The 24,453-nt window shown below is 49.0% G+C and overlaps 1 protein-coding gene across 1 annotated transcript; it reads left to right on the top strand.

The window, feature by feature from the left end:
- Positions 1-1,715: 1,715 nt before the first annotated feature.
- Positions 1,716-23,102, top strand: LOC144740554 (MAP kinase-interacting serine/threonine-protein kinase 2-like). The gene is made up of 9 exons (XM_078623398.1): positions 1,716-2,281; positions 3,287-3,425; positions 8,615-8,722; positions 9,209-9,306; positions 17,836-17,915; positions 19,044-19,117; positions 19,736-19,840; positions 20,932-20,987; positions 22,164-23,102. The coding sequence occupies exons 1-9, from the start codon at positions 2,228-2,230 to the stop codon at positions 22,497-22,499; spliced, it is 1,050 nt and encodes a 349-aa protein (XP_078479524.1). The 5' UTR covers positions 1,716-2,227; the 3' UTR covers positions 22,500-23,102.
- The last annotated feature ends 1,351 nt before the right edge of the window (positions 23,103-24,453 follow it).

Genomic DNA, 24,453 nt, shown 5'->3' with positions numbered 1-24,453 from the left:
CTATGTGAGTCTATGGGTCTCTGTGTGAGTCTATGGGTCTCTGTGTGAGTCTATGGGTCTCTATGCGAGTCTATGGGTCTCTGAGTCTACGAGTAGATGGTGAGTGCCTGTTGGCACAGATCTTGGAGGGCCGCGAGGCAGCTGCACATAACATTTGTAAAAAACAAAGCGCTTCATAGCTCATCGGATTCCTCCTGCAGTATACATACAGATTCTGATTCTGTTATGAGCGAGGAAGGGGTGGTGGTAGTGGTAGTGGCGGCATCAACGGAATGGAAATCGACACGGAAGTCAAGAAACTCGAATTAAAGTCCCCAAATAGTGGTTACCGGTTTAAAACCGGTCTGAAACCGGTTTACAGATAAATCAATAGTGCCAATGGCAGATGGCCTGGATGACGTGCTTAAGTTGATTGCAACTTTCGTCGTGTTGGATGTTGCTGGTCGCTCGGCATTTTGGGACCTTTGCGAATTCGTGTACCGAGCTGCGTGATGCAAGCAGCCTATAAACATGTACAGGGTTTGGTGGTACGTGTTGTTTATGTCGTTTATTGTGAAATGTCGGTCACAGTTCCTATGATCACTGTTTCATTGCTTTTATGGCTTTATTTTGGTGATTTCGCAAACGTTTTATGGTTTGGCCATGTTTTGTTTGTTTGTAGTACGGAGTTAGAATGATGGCTTTAATCTAAGTTGTCTTGTGGTTGTTATTGTTGTTGTTTGACTTGCATCCCACTGGGATTTTTGCACACAGCGTTGGTGTACGGTGTTTTTTTCTGGAAGACTTTGCAGTTTTTTCCTGGATTTTTCTGTTTGCGCAAAGTCACTTTAAGATGTTTTCTTGTTCGTGTTTTTGTTTGTTGCGGTTGCATCCAATGGCTCACAGGGCTATACCTAATAAATGAAACTGAAAAACTAAAATGTACATTTCGTGAGTATCGAAACGGATCGCGCTCCGAATGTAATCGGAGCACGATGACCTAATCCCGCGGCACGTGCCAGATGATGATGATGATACACTTAGGTTTGTCGGTAAAGTCACGTGGGTAAAAAGTTATAATAATAAAAATAATAGAAATAATAATAATAAAAATAAAATAATAAAAATAAGATAAATAATAATAGAAATAAAAGAATTATTTTATAATAAAATATAAGTAAAAGAATTATTTTATAGTAAAATATAAATAAAATAATCATTTTATTTCTATTATTTTTATTTTCACTTTTTCGATTTAATAATAATAAAAATAATAGAAATAATAATAGAAATAAAATAATGATTTTATTTCTATTTATTTCTATTATTAATATTATTTTTTCACGAAACCTTCAAATCTATGACGATAATAAACAAGCGCGGTGACGTCACCGCGCACACGATGGTGTGAGGTGCGGGTGGAGAGTCGAGACTAGCGCCGTGACGTCATCTATTTATTTCTATTATTAATATTGTTTTTTCACGAAACCTTCAAATCTATGACGATATTAAACAAACGCGGTGACGTCACCGCGCACACGATGGTGTGAGGTGCGGGTGGAGAGTCGAGACTAGCGCCGTGACGTCATCACGCACACCGTGAGAGGGGCGGAACCGGCGTCGTGACGTCACCACGCGGGTGCGGGGCTGTCGCAATGACGTAGCTTTAGTGGGGGGATGGGGGGTGGGGGGGGTGTGAGCCCGACTATAAAAGGACGCGCTCAAGAGACGACTCCTCGCAGAGCGGCTCCCGTTGTAAGGAGGAGGACGAGGACGTGGAAGAGGAGGAGTGGAGGAGGGTGGATGAAGGGTGGTGGTGGTGGTGGAGAAGGAGAAGGTGGAATTGAGGTTGGAGGAACACGAGTCAAATTGAGGAGAGCACGATAGGGGAGGGAAGCGGGATTATAACAACGGGATATTGTTTTCGTCCATTATTTCGTTTTACCCGCACGGCTCCCATTGTGAGTGAGCCCGTGCATCGATTGCAGGATAAATAATAAACAACAATCGGATGCGGCAGTTGTACGCAACACGCGTTCAACCTGCGATCGATCTGAACGAATAGTCAACGTTGGCCTGCCAGGCTCTGTGTTGACAGCAGTAGCAGCAGCCGACGTTTTCGTCAACAACAACAACGACAACAACGACGACGTTTTCGTCGTTTTCGCAGTCGGCCTCGTGTGTCACCAAAGGGCCGCTCGCTCGTTTATTGATAATAAAAACAAACTCGAGTGCGATTTGCCTCAAGATGGTCGTGCAAAACAAAGCCATCGACATGGACGACTTCGGGCGCTCCTTTAAGGTGAGTGGAGTTGAGCAGGAAACTTAAATTTGCATACCCGTGCGTGACTAATTATTATAGCGACTTTGTTTATTAGCATGGCGCCGTCTCTCTGTGTTGTTGTTGTTGGTGCAGTGGTTAGAGAGCGATCGGCTACCCCCCCCTCCCACACACAGCAGCAGTTGAAGGTCGTGGGTTCAAATCTAGTTCTGTAGTATCACGATTTACGTTCTACGAGCATCAGCATCATCAGCATCTCGTCGTTATCAGTCGCCTTCAAGGATCGATCTGTGTGTGTGTGCTAGAACTCTGGCTTGGCTGTTCCTACTGCCCGTGTGGTGGTGGTGTGGGGGGGGGGTGACGTTGAGTGATGGGAGCCCGTGTTGCCCCCAGCAGCGCTTCGAGTTCATTGGCGATTGATGGGAAGCTCGTTAAGTGTTGTTGTTGTTTTGTTGTTGTTGTTGTGGCAAACTCTGAACCACACTGGAGCTTGCGTGAGTCGGCCCCTCATCACACAATGACGTGGTGCTTTTTACGCATCCCGGAGCGATTTCGACATTTCATTTCGCCTCCGAAATTGTGTTTTTTTTTCGTGGTTTATGCTACTGATGTGGCTGGTTGGTTGGTGGTGGTGCTGATGTGTAATGGTTCTGATGGTCAAGGTGATAACGGCGATGATGATGGGATGCCGATGGTGGCCGTGACGGTTGTTATTGTTAGTGGGCATGATGCAAGGTGATGGCAATGTTCATGTGTCACATCCCTGAATCGTAACTGTTAACCAGGTCAAGGGGGTTGGGTACGACCAACCAACACGGGCCGCGTCTTGAGAACTTGCAGTGAACCCACTGAGGACCTTGCAGGCTCGAATAAACTTACATGGAGACCCCAAATACCGTGGCCTTTTGGAATTTTCACCACCGGCCCCGTACCCTGGACCGCAGATGGTCAACCGGTGATTGAGCGCAGACTCGTGGAGCCACGCTAATGACCCCTCTTCCCACACACCACCTCACCTGTCCACAGCACGGCCTCTCCATGTCCAACGATTCGGGGTTCCACTTCAGTTTTGACGTGGCGCGTGGAGCCGGGAGCCAACTCTCTGCCACGGAGCTGGATGCCGACGACTTCTCGGACTTCTCCACGGAGAGCTGCCGGCGGCCTGGTGAGTGTGGCCCATCGCCCGAAACGTCGGCTCGCTGTTTTTGTTTGTTTTGTTGGATATCGTTTTTTTTTGTTGTCGGTCGCCATATTTTCTTGTTCTCTCCTCCTGCTTCTATTTTTGGTTGTTGTTTGCTTTTGCGCTGATTTCCACGGTGGCGTATTGCTTCACCGTGGATTGGATGGATGTGCGCGCTATCACGGCATTGTTGGGCAACGTGAAACCCTGGAGCGGGATTATTGTGGGATCTGGAATGTTCCCTGCGCGAGGTTATGTAATGCGCGCACACGCGTGTGTGCGCGCGTGAGAATTTGCCAGGAATTGCGATGTCCTGGGTGGGATGGGATGTGATGCAACAAAAACCAATCGCAAGGACAGCGGCGGCAGTCGTCGTGAACTTCGTCTCTGCGATCGGTCGTCGGCTTGTCTCCCTCTCCGCTCGCAAGCTGCCCGCAGCCCCAGCGATGGATTTTTGTTGTTGGTTTTTTAAACAGAGTCGAGCGGCCAGCAACAAACGGCACCGTCAATGTTGCAATAGCCGCGATTGTGAAACGAGCGTGAGGTTATTGTAAGTTTGGGAAAAGATGATGGAAAGGCAACTAACTGATTTTTAGTGTTTAGGTTTGGGCCAACCCCCCCATGCACTTCCGATTAGCGCGGTTGGCTCCGTAAGTTGCGAAATACGTTCAACGTACAATAAAATAATAACGTTTTCAGAACTAAAGTTACAATTCAACATGCATACACATCCAGAGTTGGGCAAGTAAGAGAGGGTAGAGGCATAAAGACATGTTGTGACCTGCAGTGTGGTGAGTTCGTGGGTTGGTGAGTGAGCTCGTGGAATGAGTTGTGACGTGCAGTGTGGTGGTTGAACAAAGTATGGATGAGAGCAGTGGTTCGTAACCTTTATTGTAGCCTTGCACCCCTTGGTTCCATATCGTTAAAATATTTTAATAAATACATTGGCTTGATGAAACAAAGTAGTTGTACTTACGTGCCCCATGCTTAATTTGTGTTTTGAAGATTTACCTTCTAAAAAAAAATCTGCCCATGTCTCGCACCCCCAGTAAGGGGCATCTCGCACCCTTAGGGGGTGGTGTGCACCCCAGGTTAAGAACCACTGCTCTAGACCAACGAGTGAAGTTCACGGCTACGATGGTGGTAGTGACAGAAGAGCGATCAAGGTGACTGACCGCCGGTGAGCGAGTGGCTGGAGTGAAATGGCGAGCGCTTGACCAATCATTCTGCGTGCTCGAATCCAAATTCTATTTGCAAGTGGTTATGGTGAAGGATAGTCGGCCTATGCTGTTTGGACGTTGTGTGTTTGGCCGTTACGGCCGTTTGAGTTCAACGGTTTTAATTCCAAAATGGGGATGTCCCCAGGCCTCCCTTTTGTAATGGCAATCTTATCGCAAAATCCACTGTTCAATACATCAGAGCGACAACCCATCCCGTGTCCATCTCTACTGTGATTCGTGGGTCGAATCGCGAGCATGAGAATCGTGAGATTCTTCTCGTGCATCGTAAACAAAGGGTTCGGAACATCGCCGCTGCACCACGAGGGGCACCCACCACCACTCACGGCGACGTCAAACGATCGACTCTTGAGTTTAACCGTGACCCTGAATTGCAACTCTTCCAATCGCCCAGGGGTAGTTGAAGTGGTAAATCTGATGTGTGCAGTGTATGATAGCATTACTTTATACTGCGCCAACCATACAAGCTGCGTCTCATAATCGCGGTGGAGTTTGTAACGGGCGCAGGTTTTCTTGCGATGCTGTATAATCTGTCTTGCTTGTATGCTGAACATATTTTCCATCGTACGTAGCCAACCGTGCTAATTGGAGGTACGGGAGAAGGTTGGCAAACTACACAAAGCAGTTTTGCTGATGCTAATGATGATGGGTGGTGCTTGTCTTGAGTAAAGCCTCCCTTTGAATTCTGTAAGCGTCTGGACATTTCTGCTGCTGCTCAAGTCTCTGATCGTAAATCAGACCAAATTCCACGCATGCCGCCCCCTCTGGAAATTTCGCCAAAGTTCTGGCGAGATCAACTCCACGTGGTTGGACCTGGTGTGGGTGGTGTGGGGCCTTGGTGATTGTGAGGTTGGTTGTTTGTTTGCCCCCCCCCTGCAGCTGTTGTTCCTGCTGTAAAGAATGTGAATGTTGTCATTCTGAGTACGCCCATCATCCATTTGAGAAATTTGTTTTATTGCAGTCTTATGGAGTGACCTTGCCATGAGAATGTGGAATGAGAGACGCTTAGAAGTAGTGGGGGTTGTCTTTTGATGCCTTGGAATGTTGCTGCATGGGAGTCGGGGTAGTGTATGTAATAATAAACCATGATGGTGATTCATGATTGACGTGTGGGTTTCACCACGTCGTGTTCGGGCCAAGTTATTGTCTGAAACCCTCCACCACCCGACCAAGGCCACACAGGTTGTCTTGTGTACAAGTGTTTATCGCACCAGTTATTGTTTCTGCTCACTCACCAGTGAGTTCAAGAACAATCCTCAGACAAATATTAGTGATCGGGTACTCTTCCTTGCTTGAAATGGCATAAAAAAATCCTGCGGTCAAGAAACTAGTCTCAATTGAATCAAAATGACGATTCAATTGGGCTATTTTCACACGATGGTTGTTGTAGCCAGTTTCATAATTAAATTACTAAATTAAATTCTGGCTGCAGCAATGTGTAAATGTGACGACGATGGTGATTAGGATAATGCGTAGTGATATTTTCACCTTCGTGACAGCAGCCTCCTAGCAAAATCTGATGCAACCTTGCGCCATGGCAGTGCTGCGATGCCACGAGCAGCAGCTGCCCACCCCTCTCAGTGCCAGCGAATCAACGCTCAACCCCGACTGCAACATCCATCCTACCTTCCCAACCAATGCCACTCACCACTGCTCGCCACTGCCCACCCGTTTGCTGCCCTTTTTTTACCTGGCTGGTGGGCCATAAGGCTCTGTGCCTGTTGCCTGAATTCTTGCTTGCAGAGCACAAAGATCCCACCTTCTTTTGTGCGTGTCATGGCCAGGGGTTTGAACCCTCCCTGGTGGGGTCAGGTTTATGGGCGGCACATCAACAAATTACATAACTCCTTACAAAAACAAATCTTCTGTTGGTGAGCAACGATTGACACAGACACATATTCATGAATAATCAATCCTCAGACTTAATAAAGGGTGTTGTTAGACATTTCTTGTGGATATTTTAATTATAAATAACTCCCGACAGTGCACCATTTTGATTCGCATTAATAAAACAGGAGTAATACTATAACTGCTTTTGTACTTTATTTTTTTATGTCCTTCCATGGCACAGCAAGTTAGCACTGTTGGCTACGTGCGGTGGGAAAGACGTTCAACATACAATAAAATAACGTTTTCGGAACTAAAGTGAATCTCCTCCATATCACTCCCTTCTATTGCTACTGCTATGGTTCATGATTCCGTGAACTTCATTTATTGATTCCGTCATCCGTGTTGAGGACTCAACACCACCACCACCACACTGCAGGTCACAACAACACACCCCCCACACTGCTCAACTTTGAAATTCCCTCCCATCATCGCCTTTCTCTTCCCAAGCTCCTAAAATAACCTTGCACGATTCAACAATGCATTAACTGTTATCCGTTTCAACTTTCATACTAGTGCTGTTTGGGTACTTGACGGCAACGAACTGTACAGTATACATGTGTAGACTGCACAGTATCCATATATATGAACTGAAATTCGTAGCACTTGAAAAGAGAGCTGTGGATAATTCCCAGGCTTGTTGGTGGTGGTGGTCATGTGATGATGGCCTTGTTATCTGTTTATACGCGAGCGCTCTTGCACGAGGCCGACGGTGCTGTCGCCCCACGCTGCCTGTTTATAGATCCCGCGTGCGTTCCCTGCGGCGTTGCAACGCCGTCGTGTGAACGCTGTTGCATCAGGCGAGGAGGGAGGGGGTGCTGACCGATCTGTGTCGCAGCCTCTGCGGAAACAAAACTCCGATTCGCAAGCACTGGCGCCTCTGGCCACACGGGGTTTACAGATTTGCATCGGTGCAGTGGAGTCTGTCAAAATAATTTCCCTGCTCGTGTACGTTTTTGTTGGCGGTCATGTTCAATGGTGGCAATTCCACATTTACTGTGGCAGGATCAGTCTTATCTGTAGAAAAGCTGTTTTTTGACATCCCACAAGTGGTGCTCATTTTATGAATCCAGCTAGATGATGGGATGAGTTGATCGCCTTCTTGGAATAATAGTGCAAGTCATTTATTAATTATCTGGGGAAACCTTGGTCGAGTCTCAGGACTCATTTCTAATGACGGTTCTGCTACAATGGAATGTTTGGTCAATTCTTGTTTGGCGTTATTGGCACGTGGGAGGAACCTAGATAATTTTGGGGGGGGGGGGGGGCAGGGGGTAACACAAAGATCTGCACAGATGGATTCACAAACCCACTGGTTGTACTGCCTTTTTGGCCACTGCATCCCAGCAGGTTTGGGAGTACCACCAGTTCCTGCACAAATCCATGAGCTCTTGCCTCTCGCTCTGGATGTCTGTGGCGTCAGGTCCTCTACCCTCACAGACTAATGAACACACAGGCGGCCACAGTCACCACTTGCCCCACTTGCCCCCCGCCATGTGGTGTCAGGTTTCATGAATTAGCGGCAGTTTTCATTGCATCGTGCCACATGCGACCTCATCCCTTGACCCGCAACCATTGGCGCTAGCGCCACACGGTTTAAATTTCCACCCCGTGTCGGATGATACGGCGTCGCGCGATCTCCATTCTGTTTGCTTGGCCGAGCGCCAGGAGTGTGGTGCACGGTTGTTGTTGGTCACCCCGGGTGCTGGTGTAGAGGCCTGCAGGATAACGCAACTCGAAACCCGAGGTGGTCCGTAGCGGCGTGGCAGAGTAAATGCGCTCCTGTAATTACAGCACGCACGATTCTCCTAAATCGTCTGACCTGACGAATTTTTAATTGTCTGACATATTTGAATTTCCATTGGCTTAATGTGAAATTGCATAACGCAGCGCATGTCCTTGACCTGGTGATTTTAGTGGCGGCTCCCATGATGCACCACGCATCGTGACACAGGCGGTTTGGAAGGTGCAGCGGTGGTAGCACCTGAAAGAGAGACGGTATTTATCTCTCGCCTTAACGAACGCATGCTTTTGATGTGCACGCAACAGATATCCCGTGCAGCCAGCCCATCGACATCATCGACCCGACAAAACGAGGGAAGAAGAACAAGAAAAAGAGAACCCGTGCGACCGACAGCTTCTCGGGGAGATTCGGCGGTGAGTGGGAGTGCACTCTGCTAAATGCACGGCCAATCGACTCTGGATGGGGTGGCTTGGCACGGGGGGGGAAACTTTGTGGGGAAGATCAACCGCTGTTGGATCTTTCCCCACAAAGCAGAGGTCGCAACCGGGTACCCTATACCCGTACCCTACCCGATAGCCGGGTACGGGTACCCGTTTGCGACCCTGGTGCGGCCGGGTACGGGTAGGCCGTGAGTCACTGGTGAGTAACCGTTTGTCACTCATTTCGGGTAGGGTACGGGTAGGGAACGGGTACCCGTACCCGGCCGGGTACAGGTACCCATTTGCGACCCTGGTGCGGCCGGGTACGGGTAAGGAATCAAAACCCGTTTGCGACCTCTGCCACAAAGTGGAGCACTGACGCTCATTCAAAAGAGGAGGGGGACAGCGCCCCCACAGAACGGCCCCTGCGGCGGTGAGCGTGATTACTGATGGGCGCGTGGTGCGTGCGTGTCGGCACAGACCTGTACCGGCTCACGGGGGAGCTGCTCGGGGAGGGAGCGTACGCACGCGTGCAGACTTGCTGCAGCCTCATCAACAACAAAGAGTATGCGGTCAAGGTACAGAGCACACGGACATGCAAGAACAACGATGCCCTGTATACCCTTGACAGACTTTTGGGGCTAAGCTGTTTGCGAACACCTAATGAAGGCTGCTACGGCACACAAGGGGGTGGGTGGCTTGCTACATGCACAGTACACCAGGTGCTCATTTGAGGCCGAGTCAAGCTTGGGGGAGGCCCAGGACTGTTTCAGATAGGTCACTGGTGTTGGCCGTGAGCAGGAATCAAACTCGTGTTGCCAGGTTCGTAGCGCAGCGTGCTAACCGCTGCACTTACCGATCCACGCGGACACACATGGTACATATGCCCACCAACTATAACAACAACAACACGTCATTCGCCACTAAGTGGTGGTGACGTCGCCACTAAGTGGCGGTGATGTCACCACAGTGCTTGCCAGGCTAGGTGCACTTTGCACATTTACACCCACACACAGACAAGCTCACACATGCTCACACACACACTCCCTGCCATGGATAACATGACTGGGAATTGAACTCAAGTTGACACATTTGTTGTGAAATTCCTAAACAAAGGTCCCCTGTGAAGCCTCCAATACTCTTGCAAAAAGTGTGTGTGTATACACACGTACGTACAAAGACGACACGTACACACCCACCTTCTACTTTCCATTGTGAACGATGATAACTGCAGATAACAGCTAGCATTTTCCTGCACGCTGGTGGGATGAGAGGTCAGCCCTTGAGTGGCAGCATCGGCCGCACTGGGCAACAGTTGCTCGTCTGCTGGATGGGATTTGTGTTTTTCCATTGCACACCACACAAATCTTACGCGCGTACACCCACCTGCATGCACACGTACGTACATTCCCCGGGAGAAGTATAGCACCCTGGAGAGGGGATGAGTGGGCCTGGATGTTGAAGCCATGCTGCGTTTGACCAGAGACGACTGCACCCAGTAACGTTGGGACTCGTGTAGAGAGCCAATGGCCGTGGCGATGTGGTATTATGTAAGCCAGGCAATTGTTTATCAACCCCTTGCACGATAGAACATCATGTGTTTAGTGTCATTGAGTTGAGAAATACTCTTGTATGAAAGTACATTCCTTCTGGGTGCATGCAGTGTTGTATTTAGCGATGTTTTGAGAAGCAAAACTCAACAGATTTGTCGATAAAGCAGCAGCAGTGTTACACGAACCCCGACTCGCATAGACCCATCGACTCATTTTATTGTTGAGTGGTAATATGTTCAGGAGCTTAAATGCCAAATGCGGGTGGGAGGCTGTAGCCTTCTCGCAGCCCACTTGTTGCTTGTTTTTTTGTTACATTAAACACAACTAATACCATCGTAGAGGCAAAACTGTCTCGCATTGAGACCCATAAACTCACATTGAGACCCATAGACTTGCATGGACTGAGGTGATGGTCTCGGCACAGTCACCAATGACTGCACAGAAAGTCCGTCACATTTGAATTCCAGCTCTTTTTGAGAATGTGTTTTTAAATGATCATCAACACGTCCGTCAAATTCACTGTTGCCTTCGAAGCAAAATTAAAAAAATAGATAACATTACAGGCAATGTGTAATGAAGGCCATTGTCTGAAACGTCACCAATTATGCATCTTTTGTTTTACTTTTAAGCAGTGCAGTTGACGAGTGTGAGTTTGTTAATTACGCTTGTGCACCACTGCGGATGTGTTATCACCAGCTGAAAAAAGAAGTTTTGGGTCTCATTTTCACTCGGCTGGGGCGGATATCTTGATGGCGACCGGCTTGTAGAGGCCATCATCCAGCAGTAGATTGATCAAGGCTGCTGGTGGGTGGGTTGACCTGTGGATGACCCCACTCGGAAAAACACTCGCGTCAACATTCGCTCACGCCAGGGGCATCCGAGTTGCAACGCGTGTGCTTGCTTGGCTCCGTTCACACGTTCACACAATCCGCGTGTGTGCAGCGCCGCAATGTAAACCCGTCAAGCTGAAGCTAAAAAAATAAAATAAACTTTTTATTTCAACAGGTGAGGCCCACCTGAGCTATGTAGCTATTTTTTTTCAGAAGCGACTTGGCCACAAATGGATAAGCTCAATGAAGTGGCTTATGTAGACATTTATAGCAGTACAAATACTCCTTAACGCATGTTGATTTCTAAATGTGGAGGGGAAAAATCGGAGGACGTGGGGGGAATAAAAAATACACGACCACTCCAAATATACAACAGGCGTCAGGGTCGGGATCCAACCCACGACCTCCTGTATACCAGGCGAGGGAGTTGACATCAATCATCTGTCGGAGCACTTAAACGTCCGAGGCTTTTGAGTGTCCCATACAACAACGATGCTTCTCCGTATTCCTCATTCCACCAGCATTGGCTCAATCAAGCCTGACTCTGCTCATGAGAAGCCAAATGTTGAAACCGATTCGGTCTGCCTGTATCAAAAACCAATGCTGCTGGCAAGAGAAAACAAATCCCAGAAGGCCCGTGTGGCTGGATTGGATGTGATCGGGGGAGGGGAGGGAGGGGGGGAAGTTTTTTTGTTTACTTTGTTTTTAAAGTGGGAGGTGGTCTTCAATATTGGAGGAGTGGTGCTGCTGCTATTTGCTGTGGGTGGCTGTGTGTGCCGGCCACGGACCGCGTGCCACAGCGGTCGCGCGCCCGCCCAGAGCCACGGCGCTGATTGGCTGCGCGAGTGCCAGCGGCCCCGCCCCTTTGCAACCGCGATTGGCCAAAGTCCCCAGTACCGCCCCTCCCTCACCCCCCTCCTCGTCCGCCTGTTTCTGCCTGGCAACAGCGGCGGCCTGCCGTGACGCGGCACTGGCCAATAGCGGTGGAGTGTGGAGGGGAAGCTCCTCCCCCTCCCACCCATCCCCCCCCACCCACCGTGGCCGGTGTGATCCGGTTGTGCGCGGCTCGCCGTTGCCAGCTCCTCCCTCATGGGGGGGGGGGGTGCAGGGCCCACGTGACCCACGTGGGCCAGGTCGTTTGTTAAAGTTTAGACAGTCAATGTTGGCCCGCACGTACTGTGGTGGGGAGGGCTTTGTGTGTGTGTGCGCCTGACTTCATAGGTGTGCTGCTGGCAAAAACAACACTTGCCCCGACAAGTCTGTTAAGGCTATACAGGGGGAGGGTTATTTTGTCTTTGTAAAGGGAGCGGTGGGTGTAGCGGTTAGCGCGCTGCGCTGCGCTACGGACCCCGGCGAGCCGAGTTCGATTCCCGCTCGTGGCCAACACCGGTGACGATTACCGGTACTAGGCCCTCCCTCCTAGGTCGACTCGGCCTCAAATGAGTACCCGGTGCAGTGGTGTGTAGTAAACATCGCTACTTGGGGAGACAAAGGCGGCCGGGCGTGGTGCTGACCACCCCCCCCCCCATGTGCTGTGCCTGCCTTAATAGGTGCTCGCAAACATGCCTTGCCCAGGGGGTGGGGGGCTCTGTCTTTATACACAACAGGGTTAGGGGGTTCACGTCAATGCGTAGCGCTGTGTGTGTGAGGCTCTTTGACGTATCGACTGGGCACATCGCGTTCTCATCGGTGAGTTTTATTGAAATAGGAACCACTGTCGATTAGTGCTTTGAGTCGTAGGACCTGGCTTTTGCGGACTGCTAGGAGGGGGGAAGGGCACCCACCGCCTTTTGAATGCTCTTCGGGGTTTTTTTTGGGTAAACTTAAAAAAATATTTAGCTTGGAAAATCCCTTGATGATGGATATGCATCTCGTGTAGGTAGGAATGCCCCCTCCTCCCGAGTGTCTACACACAACGCACGCACCACTCTGTAGCTGTGCCAGTCACACTCGAGAAATAAAGACGGGAGATGAGTGGTTTGCAGATACTCCGGCCCGTAACACTTGCAAGTTGTTGCGAGTGCTTTAAAGAGATATATATATTATTTATAAATGTGTCGTAACCCTCCACCACCCGACACGGCCAATCAGTAAAAAAGTGTCACGTTGACAAAAGACAAATTAGTTCACTGCTTTAGCCCACCGGTGTGTTGAAGCGCGAAACCACAACATTTACAATTTGAGTACGACGTTTCGCTGGTAATTGCATCCAGCATCATCGGGCAATTCGCCAGAATGGTGAGGCTCTGCTGTGTCTCCCGTTCTTGTATAGAGCAGCAGCAGGGTGACGTCATCATTAACTCATCATGTGCAAAGATTTGAGGGGGGAGTTATTGTAATTATATACTAGATTAGTAATCAGGCTATTGTTACGATGCGAGTTGTAGATTAGTAATCATTTGGAATGTGTTTTATTGTGATTATGCTACATTAGTAATCGGTTGATTTTAAAATGGCCTGCTAATGCGGCGTCGGTGCAACATTTCGAGTGTCGTCATGCTTGAACGGCAATAACAACCACTTGTTATTCTTTGGTTCTTTCGGTAAAGTCACGTAGATAGAAAATTAAAACAAAAATAACCCACGACGTTTCCATCGTAACACAAGCGCTGGTAATGCTGTTTTTTAATTTTCTATCTGCGTGACTTTACCCGAAAGAAATAATTCGTATGAATGCCCGCAGTCGCGTAAGTTTTTCCAAGTCAAAACAACCACCCTCTTAGTTTTTTTCGGTAAAGTCACGTAGGTAAAAAAAATAAACCTAAGAGTATTCAAATCTAGAATCAAAACAACCACGTGGTCGAATCAAGTCGCGAGTTGAACTCTCAGCGTCACCAGAGCTAAAGTCTCCTGGCTATTGGCAGCCGCAACTGGCTGCCACCCTTCATCACCCCACCTCGCGGCCGCCTCCGATTGGCCGAGACGCGGCCCAAGGGGGCGGACGTGGGAGGGGTCAAAGGGCGGACCGCGGTTTCTATTTTTGTGGCAGACGCTTCCCCGCAGCAATGTCAACACGGTTTTTGGGGGAGGGTGCTGCCCGCTGGAAGCGTTGCGATGCTAAACTCGCCATGAAAAAGGTGAAATTGTGTGCTTTTGGGTGGGTGGAGGAATCGCTTGCTGCTTGGGTTGGTTGGCTGCCAGAACGCGAGACACACCGATACTGGCTCACCGCGTTTTCTCCGCTGCAGAGGAGACGGAGCGGGTGAGGTTTGTTAGGCCGTGGCCCTGCACAGACGACCTGGATAATGTTTAATGCCCGGCGATAGCTGTTTGAGACTAAACACCATCGGTTTCATCGTGGGCAATTGTTAAGTCGCAATAAACTAGCGGGAAAATCGCCACTTTAACATCCCTGTCCACATTAAAATACTTTTATTATTCACATCCCATCAGCTACTACCGCCTTTTGGCAGTACAGTACATGATTTCATCAGCATTGTTTCAGTACCAGTAAATGGACCTGGTTTTTTGACGTTTGGTGTCGATAATCGGCAGAGCCAGGCTGGCTCGAACCAACGCTGAGAACTGGCAAGATATTTGTGGGCACGGATTAAAGGTCTCTAAAGGGAGACCTGGGCCACCGAAGCAAATTAAGGCTCCGTGTGATACGAGGTCAGAACCAGCAGCATGCACACTCAAACCATGACGCAATGCAGAAAAAAACACAACGTGAAGCAAAAACAAAAATGCATGGTTAACAGTTTTAAGTATTGCAATAGTGGCACTGTGGTTATTGCAAGCGTTATGACCCTGGGTTACGTTCCCGGCCACGTTTAACAGTGGCTCGTGATGCCTAACCCAATCAAGGGTGCCCCCCTTCACAAACGGACACTGACCAACATGGTGAAGTATGGTCAAACAACAAGGAGGACCAGTAGTGGGTTGACAAAGGTATGCATTAGGTTTAAGTTCCAAAGAGGCAGATATCGCTAAAGAAGGGCTTCGGCTAAAACTTGGTGGTGCTGGCTATTCTCGACTCCTGGGTTTATCGACCCGATTTTTCTGTGATCATCAGGGATCGGTGCCAGACCTAAGGCCCCTTCGGCGGTTGTTACTCGGCACACAGCGAGGCTGCATCTCCCACACGGTCCATTCGGTCTCCCTGCTGAAAAAATACAATGGGGTCCACCTTGAGGGTGGTGGTGGAAAATGTTACATTCCCATGCCAGGAGCCGGTATAACCATAGGCTGAGTGGTGACCACTACATAGAAGAAGACCTGATGCAGGCAGTGATGAGAAGGAAACGGAGACCTATTTGGACACGTATAGGATGGACAACAGGAACATTTGTCAAGTGTCCATAATAGAGGTTTTTTTGGGTTGGATCGCATAAATATATAAATGTGTCGTTAAAACCCGACACGGCCAACTAGTAAGGGTTGTCACGTAAGAAGGACGTGCTAATTCGTCACTAGTACAGCACACCGGTGTGTTGGAGAGCAAATCCACAACATTTACAATTTGAGTACGACGTTTCACCAGTAATTACAACTAGCTTCATCAGACGACAGACAAATTTGTGGAGAAATCTGTTTAGTTCCTAGAGGTGTAGATGTGGTGACCACACTTTTGCACTCTTGTGTGAAGTGGAGGGGGGGGGGAGCAGGATTAATGTAAAGTGTGTTTGGGAAAAAATTGAAGGAACGGGAAAGAGGAAGACCTAACAGAGAATGCGTTGATGAAGACACGCGATTGGTGCCAGAAAGTTGTGTGCTACTTGAGCATATTGGCACAAGACAAAGGAAAGTGGAAACAAATGACAATGTGCAGTGAACGCCTACGGGCGATTTGTCCACGGATCTTGATGACTGACCACAACGCATGCGATCAAATCTCCTTGATTGCGCCAGGTCTCATCAGATCTCGACAGCTGCCTCGTACTTGGATGGGAGGTTGTTTGGGAATACCAGGTGTTGTAGGCTTGGGCTGTGAGGTGGTCAGGACACGGCAATTACAAGAATAGATTAAATCCATCTATGCGACGCAGAGTGGAAATCGCTCGTATTCAGTGTGGAGTTTTCTTTGGAAGGCAGACAAGTTCATGGAATTAGCCAAAGATTCCAATGCAGCAGGCCCCTTCTGATCGTTGGGTTATTGAGGCTTTTCGGAGGAATAAAAATAATTCTCGTTGACTTTTCACAAAGTGGTACTTATTTTATACATGACTGCGTACGGTGCGAAATAAATTCTACATACATGGAGTGTTGAGTCGACTTAGAAATCGCGCGGATGTTTTGGAAATGCCTGGACACAATTACCTTTTCAATCGGTGCACATGTGCGTGCTTGTTTTTATCCGAGTGGGCGTTTGTCCTTAAAATAAAAATGTCAGCGTTTACGTTGGCGTTGCAGGAAGTGCTGCTGCCCCAAATTTGTTTTTGTTACAAATATAGAATTTTGCTGAAGGGCAGCCGGTTGTAGGTGGTGGTGGTGAAGTTATTTAAGTTTCTCCTAGTGTGGCAGCAATGTCGTTTAATTTGAAACCTGTGCTGCATTCCTGGTTAACAAGAAACCAGACTTGTTTAGTGACGCGCAAGGGATTTGTGTAATGAATGCACACTGGCATTCATTATTTAAGGGAAGTGGCTGGTAAATCCAGATGTAATAAAAACGTAATGTTTTATTTTTGTGAATCACACCTCCAAGTGCTTTAGAATTTGTAATGTGCATAGTTTTCGTACGCAAGCGTGGGGAAATCACAGACGCGTGGGGAGGCAGCGATTTAATTTCTGCCAACAATTGCCCAAACAACTCTTGATTCCCCATTTGAGGTGAGTGGTCAACTCCACTAATGGGACAACGAAAACTCACCCAGTGCGAGGGGGGGGGGTAACACGTCCGTAGCCCGGTACATGCAGCCCGAGGTGTGTGGCGGCTCCTCCAAGAGAAGAGCCGATTGGTTGTGGCGCCGTTCCGCCTGTGAACGTCGCCGCGAGCCCTGTGACATTTATCAGGGTTTAGGGTTTGCTTGGATGTGCGGTTAAAAAAAACAACGGTGAACCGCCCATAGAAAGACAGAATGGGTGTCCAGGTTTCTAATGGCCGTGTCACGGACACGGAGCTAGCCTTCCGAATTAAGTTCCCTAGTTCGAATCCTGGTTTAGTCTGTGATTTTAAGCCGTGGTGTCGAGTTGAGCAAGTTCAGAGTCACGGCTCGGTCACCGATGGCGACAAATCGACACATTAACTTGGTTTCATTCACTTTGGCCAAACACCTCGAATGCAAGGCGTGCGTGGGGGGACGGTGCCTCCATCACGATTGAGGTCACCAATAACTGCACAAATGATGACGTTCAATGTTGTTTTACTGGAATCTGGCTGTGAGAGTGAAATATCATTGTATATGTCACCAGATGAGAATTACTGTGGCAAATATAGTGAAATCTGGTTTAGCTCGTGTTTTTAATATTGATTGGCGTGTGATGACGAACGTTATCTTCAGAGCAGTCTTGTCTTGCATGTGGGTAAAAGGGCCAATTGTGAAGTTACCTCCAGAACTGTTTCCGTCATGCCCTCTACTGGGAGCCGTTCCCCGACGAATGTAAACTTCTTATCTCATGGAAATGTCTTTGATCGCTGCAGGATAATAATAGCCCAGTCGGAATATAATTGTGTGGTTTGGGTGGACGGGCATGGGCATCTGGGGAGGGAGTGGGTCGCACAGAGGCGCGGTGTGAGCGAGTCGCTGTGACGAAGCTTGCGTTTTTCTCCCCTGTGCTTCCAGGTCATTGAGAAGACAGCAGGGCACAGCCGAAATAGGGTGTTTAAGGAAGTGGAGATTTTGTACCAGTGCCAAGGCAATGAGTGAGTGTTGCATCACTCTGGCTTGGTTGATTTTATAACGATGACCTGGTGGTGGTGGTTGCCGGAAAATCCCCGTGTCAACGCTTGGTTTCTAAATCTCGCTTGAATTTGCATCACCTGCTGCTATCTTTATCTTTACACTGACCGTATCATCATCCTCCGTCACCGTTTCCGCTAACACCCCTCGTTAATATGCACAGTTTCTCCTGCGGTAAGCTCGGCTTCATCTTCTTGGTTCTTTTGGTAAAGTCACGTAGAAGGGAAATAATAAAATAATAAAATTTAAACATAATAAAATACAATTCTCACGACGTTTCGGCCACAACGCAAGCAGCCGTCCTCAGGTGAAGAACAGGGCTGTCGGAAAGACAGCGTCTGAATGAGCACCACCAGGCTTGGCAGCGTATATTTAAGCTGGGTTAGGGGAGGAAGAGTACCTTGACAAAGGGATTTGCATATCAAGATAAATTTTGCATATTTATGGAAAATGCAGATATGGGATTAGTCACTACTTGTGGAATGTGTAACTTTGCCGAAAGAACCAAGAAGATGAATCCTTGCTGTCACGAAAGCTTTAAATCGAAATTTAAGCTCTGCTTTTCAGCTCCTGACACTTGATGTAATTGCCCACATTGCTGCATTTGTGTTGATTGCTGTTCACTAAAAAATGCCGCTTGCCCCATTTTGAAACTAAAATGCCTGATCAAAAAGGTGTCGAAATGCCCTTGCGCAGCACCCTCCAAAGAGTCCTTAAGACTCGAATGAGGCTTTCCTGTGCCAATTTAAATCATTGTTGTATTCAGATGTTTATGGCTTTGTGGTAGAGAGTGGCTCTCAATCGGAAGGTTGTGAGTTGAAATCCCTGGTTGGGGGTTGATTTGGTTGATTTCAGCCCATCGTTCCTCTGGGTTCAATTAAAATTATTACCACACTGGGAAGTCAACGGTATTCTACCGATGGACTAGCACCTGCCATAGGAATGTGGAACATCCTCCAATGGCTCAGGGCTATTAACGTGAAAGAGAAGCAGCACCACCCCTGCTCAATTGAGCAGGAAAATGGCTTCGACTTCTTTGCTTGCGTTTGATTACGACCGCCATATGAATGTTGTAAACGTTGTCTTGGCAGCAACATCCTGCAGCTGATTGAATTTTTCGAGGAGGACGACCGCTTCTACCTGGTGTTTGAAAAGATGAGAGGAGGTGAGCTAGCATTCGTAATGCATCAACTGACGGCTGTGCGTGGTTAAAACTAGAGAGCGGTTCTGTATGATTGATGGAGTTGGCCAAATGTAAAAAAAATTGGATCCTAAATTCTTGGCAAATTACTCGCCCCGATATGTGACCAGCTCCAAGCGTGCGTCTGGTTTCCCCCACCCCCTCCGCGTAGGAACTGCGCACGTTGCAAACTGGACAGTGTTTTTCAGATGCGATTTGCATGAATAGCAGTTTTTATGAAAACTAAACCATCATGATTCGTATCCTATTTTTGGCTCTGGCCATCTAATTATATGGCCACATTTTTGTCTTGTAACCCTTGATCACCCGACAGCCAAACATAAAAATGTGCGCAAGCGTTTTAATGTGCCAATTGTTAGTGTTCTCCCAACTTACTGTTGCGTTAGAAAAAAAAATATTTTGGGCTGACGATGTACTTTGTTTGGCTATGTTGGGTGGTTGCGCGTTACATGACGAAAGATCATGTATTCCATCCAAAAAGTCCATTGAATCGCAATAGCCCTTAATATTGGCTGTGGAAACCCAGCACGTGGTTGGCAAGTGGTGTTCATGCTGTGCCTGGTTGTGCGGCCTCCTCTGCAGGAACCGTTTTGGCCCAAATCCAGCGCCGAGGCCACTTCAGCGAGCAGGAGGCGAGCGAGGTGGTACGCGACATCGCCACCGCCCTCCACTTCCTGCACCAGAAGGGTACGTCTCGCCGAGTCCTTCAGGAGGGTCCTGCCCTCGATGTTTAGCCGATAGCTTCTTTTAAACGAGGAAAGCCGAGAACCTGGAAAGAGAAAAAAGAACATCACCTTGGAGTGTGCATGGATGCCTTCTAAGATCCTTGTGGGATTGGTTGCCACCCTCAACATGCTTGATTGCCAGCTGCTGGCTACCTCGCAGCTTAGAAGTTTTGAGAGTTTCACCCGATTTTAACAGAGATTGACTCAAGGTGACGATTACATTTTCGGCCCATCACCCTGAGGTTGAAGAAATGAATCTGGTTCTTCTTGGTTCTTTTGGTAAAGTCACGTAGAATGGGAATTTTGTATTATTATTTTATTATTTCCACTCTACGTGACTTTACCGAAAGAACCAAGAAGACGAATCCCTGCAGTCATGAAAGCTTTAAATCGGAATCTGGTTCTCTCGTGCAGGGAGTTGATGGTTTCAGCCCAGTCACTATTCGAGGTAATTCCAAAGTGAGCAGTGGTGAGGGTAGAAGCAGAAAGAGAAATGGTGTGAGACCTGCAGTGTGGTGAGCGGGGTGGGTGAGTATTTTGAGTGTTATTGTGGCCTCAGTGCATCTAGCCTGGCACAAGCGCTGTGGTGATGTCACCGACACTCCATAGAGAGTGAAGGTGGTGGCATTGTAGTGTGGATAGAGACGGCGACATTCAAGTACCCTCGCAAGTCGCTGAGCGACTGTCAGTGTGACGTGGAAGCCATTTTGCCACGATTGGTCTGCGAGAGTTGCCAACGGGGGGGGGGGGGGATAATCTTCGTCCCGCGACCAAAGTGGACGAAGCAAACGCAGATAGCGAAAGCGTAGAGAGACGATGATTTTGATAATTCAGAAGAGCGTGCAGGGCAAAGCTCACACTGTCATCGTGCCAAGAGTCATTCAACTGGAGCAGTGTGGGCTGGGGTGGCGGGGGGGGAGATACACAAGGCTGTCGCTTTTTCAAGACCGCATTCGCCTGAAGTTGTCGACCTCTCACCTGTTTGTTGACCATGCTGACCCTGCAACAAAAATGTTATTTTAATGTTCCGTTCCCCGTCGCTCTTGTTTCCAGGAATTGCGCACCGTGACCTTAAACCGGAGAACATTCTGTGCGAAAATCCCCACCAGGTACCCGCTCGGCTATCACGTACAAACACAACCGCCCGTCGTCCTGCTCGTAGCCGCACACACCCAGGCTGTGTGCTTGGTTCGAGATCCCTTTAAAACTTTTAAATCGACTGTCGGGCACAGACTTCACTTTGCAATCGTCATCATAAATCGTCTTTTGGCCCATGGTTCTGTATTTTCGAGGGCAGAGGGTCACAGTGGTAACACGCGTGAGTTCAGTTCCCAACTCTCGGGTGCCCTTTGTGTTTGTACGTTCTCCCCCTTGTTCTGCATTGGCTTCCTCTGGGATTGCACATAGCAACATCGCCTCCGACTGGAAAAATCTTGGCCTTAAAGCTGTGAGGCTTTCTTGGGTCGTTCAGCATAATCGTAATGAATCTCCATGCACGTGCCGCCACCGCCAACTTCATTTCGGTCGTCCGCCCACTAGCGCCGCAGTTGCCTTTGCCAGATTGCTGTTTGGTGGGGTGGTTCTAACGTGACCAAAACCACAGCAGCAGCAAGCAGTCTCCTACTCTAAGGTTCTTTCGGTAAAGTCACGTAGGTAAAAAATTAAATTTAAAGTTAATAAAAGTAATAATGGAAATAAATAGTTCCATTATTACTTTTATTAACTAAAAAACTTAACCAAAAAAAATTAAAAGTTAATAAAAGTAATAATGGCAATAAATATTTCCATTATTACTTTTATTAACTTTTAATTAGATTTTTTACCTACGTGACTTTACCAAAAGAACCTAAGAGTATGAATCCTTGCAGTCACGAAAGCTTCAAATCTAGAATTAAAGCAGTCTCTTGTTGGCAAATTTAACGCCTTGCAAACATCGCACCAATGTGGTGTCACCAGGGCGCCAAGTCTCTCGCGAAGCCATGACTTGATGTTTTATTATAATAATTATACTCGTGACAGCCTGGACCACGCAGCCGCGGTGCGTGACCCGCGAGGAAGGCGCGGCCTCGGCTCGTTGGCGTGGCTACTGTCTGTAGCAGAGCGGCTAGTTTGGGTGCCACCGTCGATCGCAGCGATCGCCGGCTGCTCCACTTGGCGATGCCAAATTTGACCTCTCCTGGGAGATGGGGCACGCAGGTGGTTCATCTGTGCGCGCCCCAGTCTTGTCGATTGCTCTTGCCGGTTGTTCACCTCCTGCGCGTTGTCGTCGCGTTTCCTGGGCGCAGGTTTCGCCCGTCAAGATTTGTGACTTTGACCTGGGGAGCAGCATGAAGCTGAGCAGTGCCTGTTCGCCCGTCACAACCCCTGAGCTGCTCACCCCGGTGAGCACACGCACCCCTCCCACATGCGCCTCCCTCGCCACCATCCCTTCCATCCAACCATCACATGTCTGCGTTTGTGTGTGTGTCGCTTGCTTTTGGGTGTGTGTATTTGGTAGTGCAGTGGTTAGCAGTGCACTGCTACTCACCTGGCGAGGCACATTCAATTCCTGCTCTTGCCCAATATTGAGGAATATTTTAACTGTTCCTGGGCCTGCATTAGGTCGGCTCGGTCATAAATGAGTGTACTGTTGTGTGTAACAGCACCACTGGTGAAACAAAGGTGGCCGGGTCGTCGTGGTGTCTGTCCACCTTGTGTACTGCCCGATTTTAGCACGGTTGACTACGTACGGTGTGAAAGACTTTCAACATTCATACCGTGCTGGCAAGTGCTCGCACTTGCTCAGCAACCCGTGTGGGCAACAGGGAGAACTTCGTGGTTTGTGTGGCTCTGGGTTGTGCAGCTGCATGTGGTTTATTTGGGCGTTTTTTTTGTCAATCAAATAATTGAAAAACGGTCAAACTGACAGAGATTTAAATTAGAAATGCGCAGCGTTGTGAATCGGCAGCAGTGCATCATGGGAGGCTGTCGCGCAACATTCTCTGGGATTTGCGTTGTCTCCAGTCAAGGCCGCGGTTACTCGCAACTCGACACTTTTCCCTCGCAGCCTGCGAGCCGCCCAATGGCCGATAGCTTTGGCTGGAGAAAAACATATTTTGTTTCTGTAGGAATGTTGCATAGCACAGGGAGGCGTTCACAGGGGGCGCGTGACGCACGAGCCCTCGGCTCATGCGCAAGCTGTGCAGGCGCCCCTCTCTTTGTTTCCCCGTCGCGTTAATACGTAACATCTGCTGCTAGGGCCATGGGGAGGGTGAGGCAGGCGAGAGCGGGAGAGAGGGAGGAGGGGTGGGGGAGATGCGTGGGGGTGGCTGTGGAAGGATTTAATGGGAGTCGGTCAATTGCTGCGTTGGCATTCAGTTGTGCAGGGAGGTGGTGGGGAGGGTAAGTCGTGTAATAGTTAATGCACTGCACAATGTACCTGCAGGCCTGAGTTCCAGTCCGGGCCACAGCTTGCATCGGCGGCACGTAATTTTACTTTTCCCGGGTCAACTCGGGCTTTAAAACGAGTGGGTAAACGTGAATGGTGGAGAGACAAATGCGGCCGGGCGTGATGTTGGCCACACCGCTGTCATCGCATACGCCACAATTGCCTTTTTTGGTAGGCGCTCGCCAACACGGCACTTGTGCCAGCAAGTGCACACGCCGCAGGCATTGTGTGGAGGCCGGGAGTTGAATTGGTGGTCGTGCAGCTTGAGGAGAGGGGGGTGAGGGCTGACGGGGGAGGGAGAGAAACTTTGGGATGTGACTGGATCTCAGCCGGATTGAACCAGAGCTCTGTGTGTGTGTGCTCTTGTGTAGTACGTGCGTCCTGGCAGCTGCGCTGTTGTGTCTCGCAGCGAGCGCCTCTGATTGGGTGGTCGAAGCAGGAGGGCGGGCAAGTGGCCTGTGTTTGCTGCTGCTGCTGGTGGGGGGAGGAGTGGGAGGGGATTCTGCTCTGGGCACAGATGGCTGAGCTGGGTGGGTGGAACAGGGACTGGGGTGGGGGAGGACAGGGGAGGGGGATAAAGGGGGTGGTGGACGAGTCTGTGTGGAGCCAGTGATGGAAGTTTGTGTCAAAAAGTTCTGCGGCCAAAAAACAAAACAACGAAAATAAGTAAAACAACACTTCGGCCTGTTACATGGCCGTTATGTGCACTCTGTGTTTTGCATGCTTGTGTGTGGCTGGTAGGTTTATTTCCAGTACGCTAATGGCTAAGGCTCGCATTGGTCACACATTTTTATCCGGGCCCTTTTGCCAAGTTTATCCAGCTTGAAAAGTACCCGCTGCTGCGAAGTGTGAACGTCAGCGCAGGAAGGGGGGGGTGGGATTCAAAGGTGGTCAGGCATTGTGCTAGCATTGCAATCCCCACGTGCTGTTGGCCTTAATAGGGGCCTGCTCTCACCACACTTGTCTCGGTTTATGTGAGTGTGGTGGGAAGGGATGGGTGTGAGGATATGTTGTTAGGAGGGATGGTTGTTTAGCGTGAGTGTGGTGGGGAGGGAAGGAGGGATGGGTGCGAGTGTGGCGAGGATGGATGGGTGCGTGTGTGAGTTCTCTGGCTCGTACCGGAATCTATAAACGAGATGAACACTGAT

Source organism: Lampetra planeri, unplaced genomic scaffold (genome assembly GCF_965212315.1).
Source record: "Lampetra planeri unplaced genomic scaffold, kcLamPlan1.2.h2 scaffold_230, whole genome shotgun sequence".
NCBI lineage: Eukaryota > Metazoa > Chordata > Hyperoartia > Petromyzontiformes > Petromyzontidae > Lampetra > Lampetra planeri.
The sequence above is the reverse complement of the archived record's forward strand: the minus strand, read 5'-3'. Positions and strand labels throughout refer to the sequence as shown.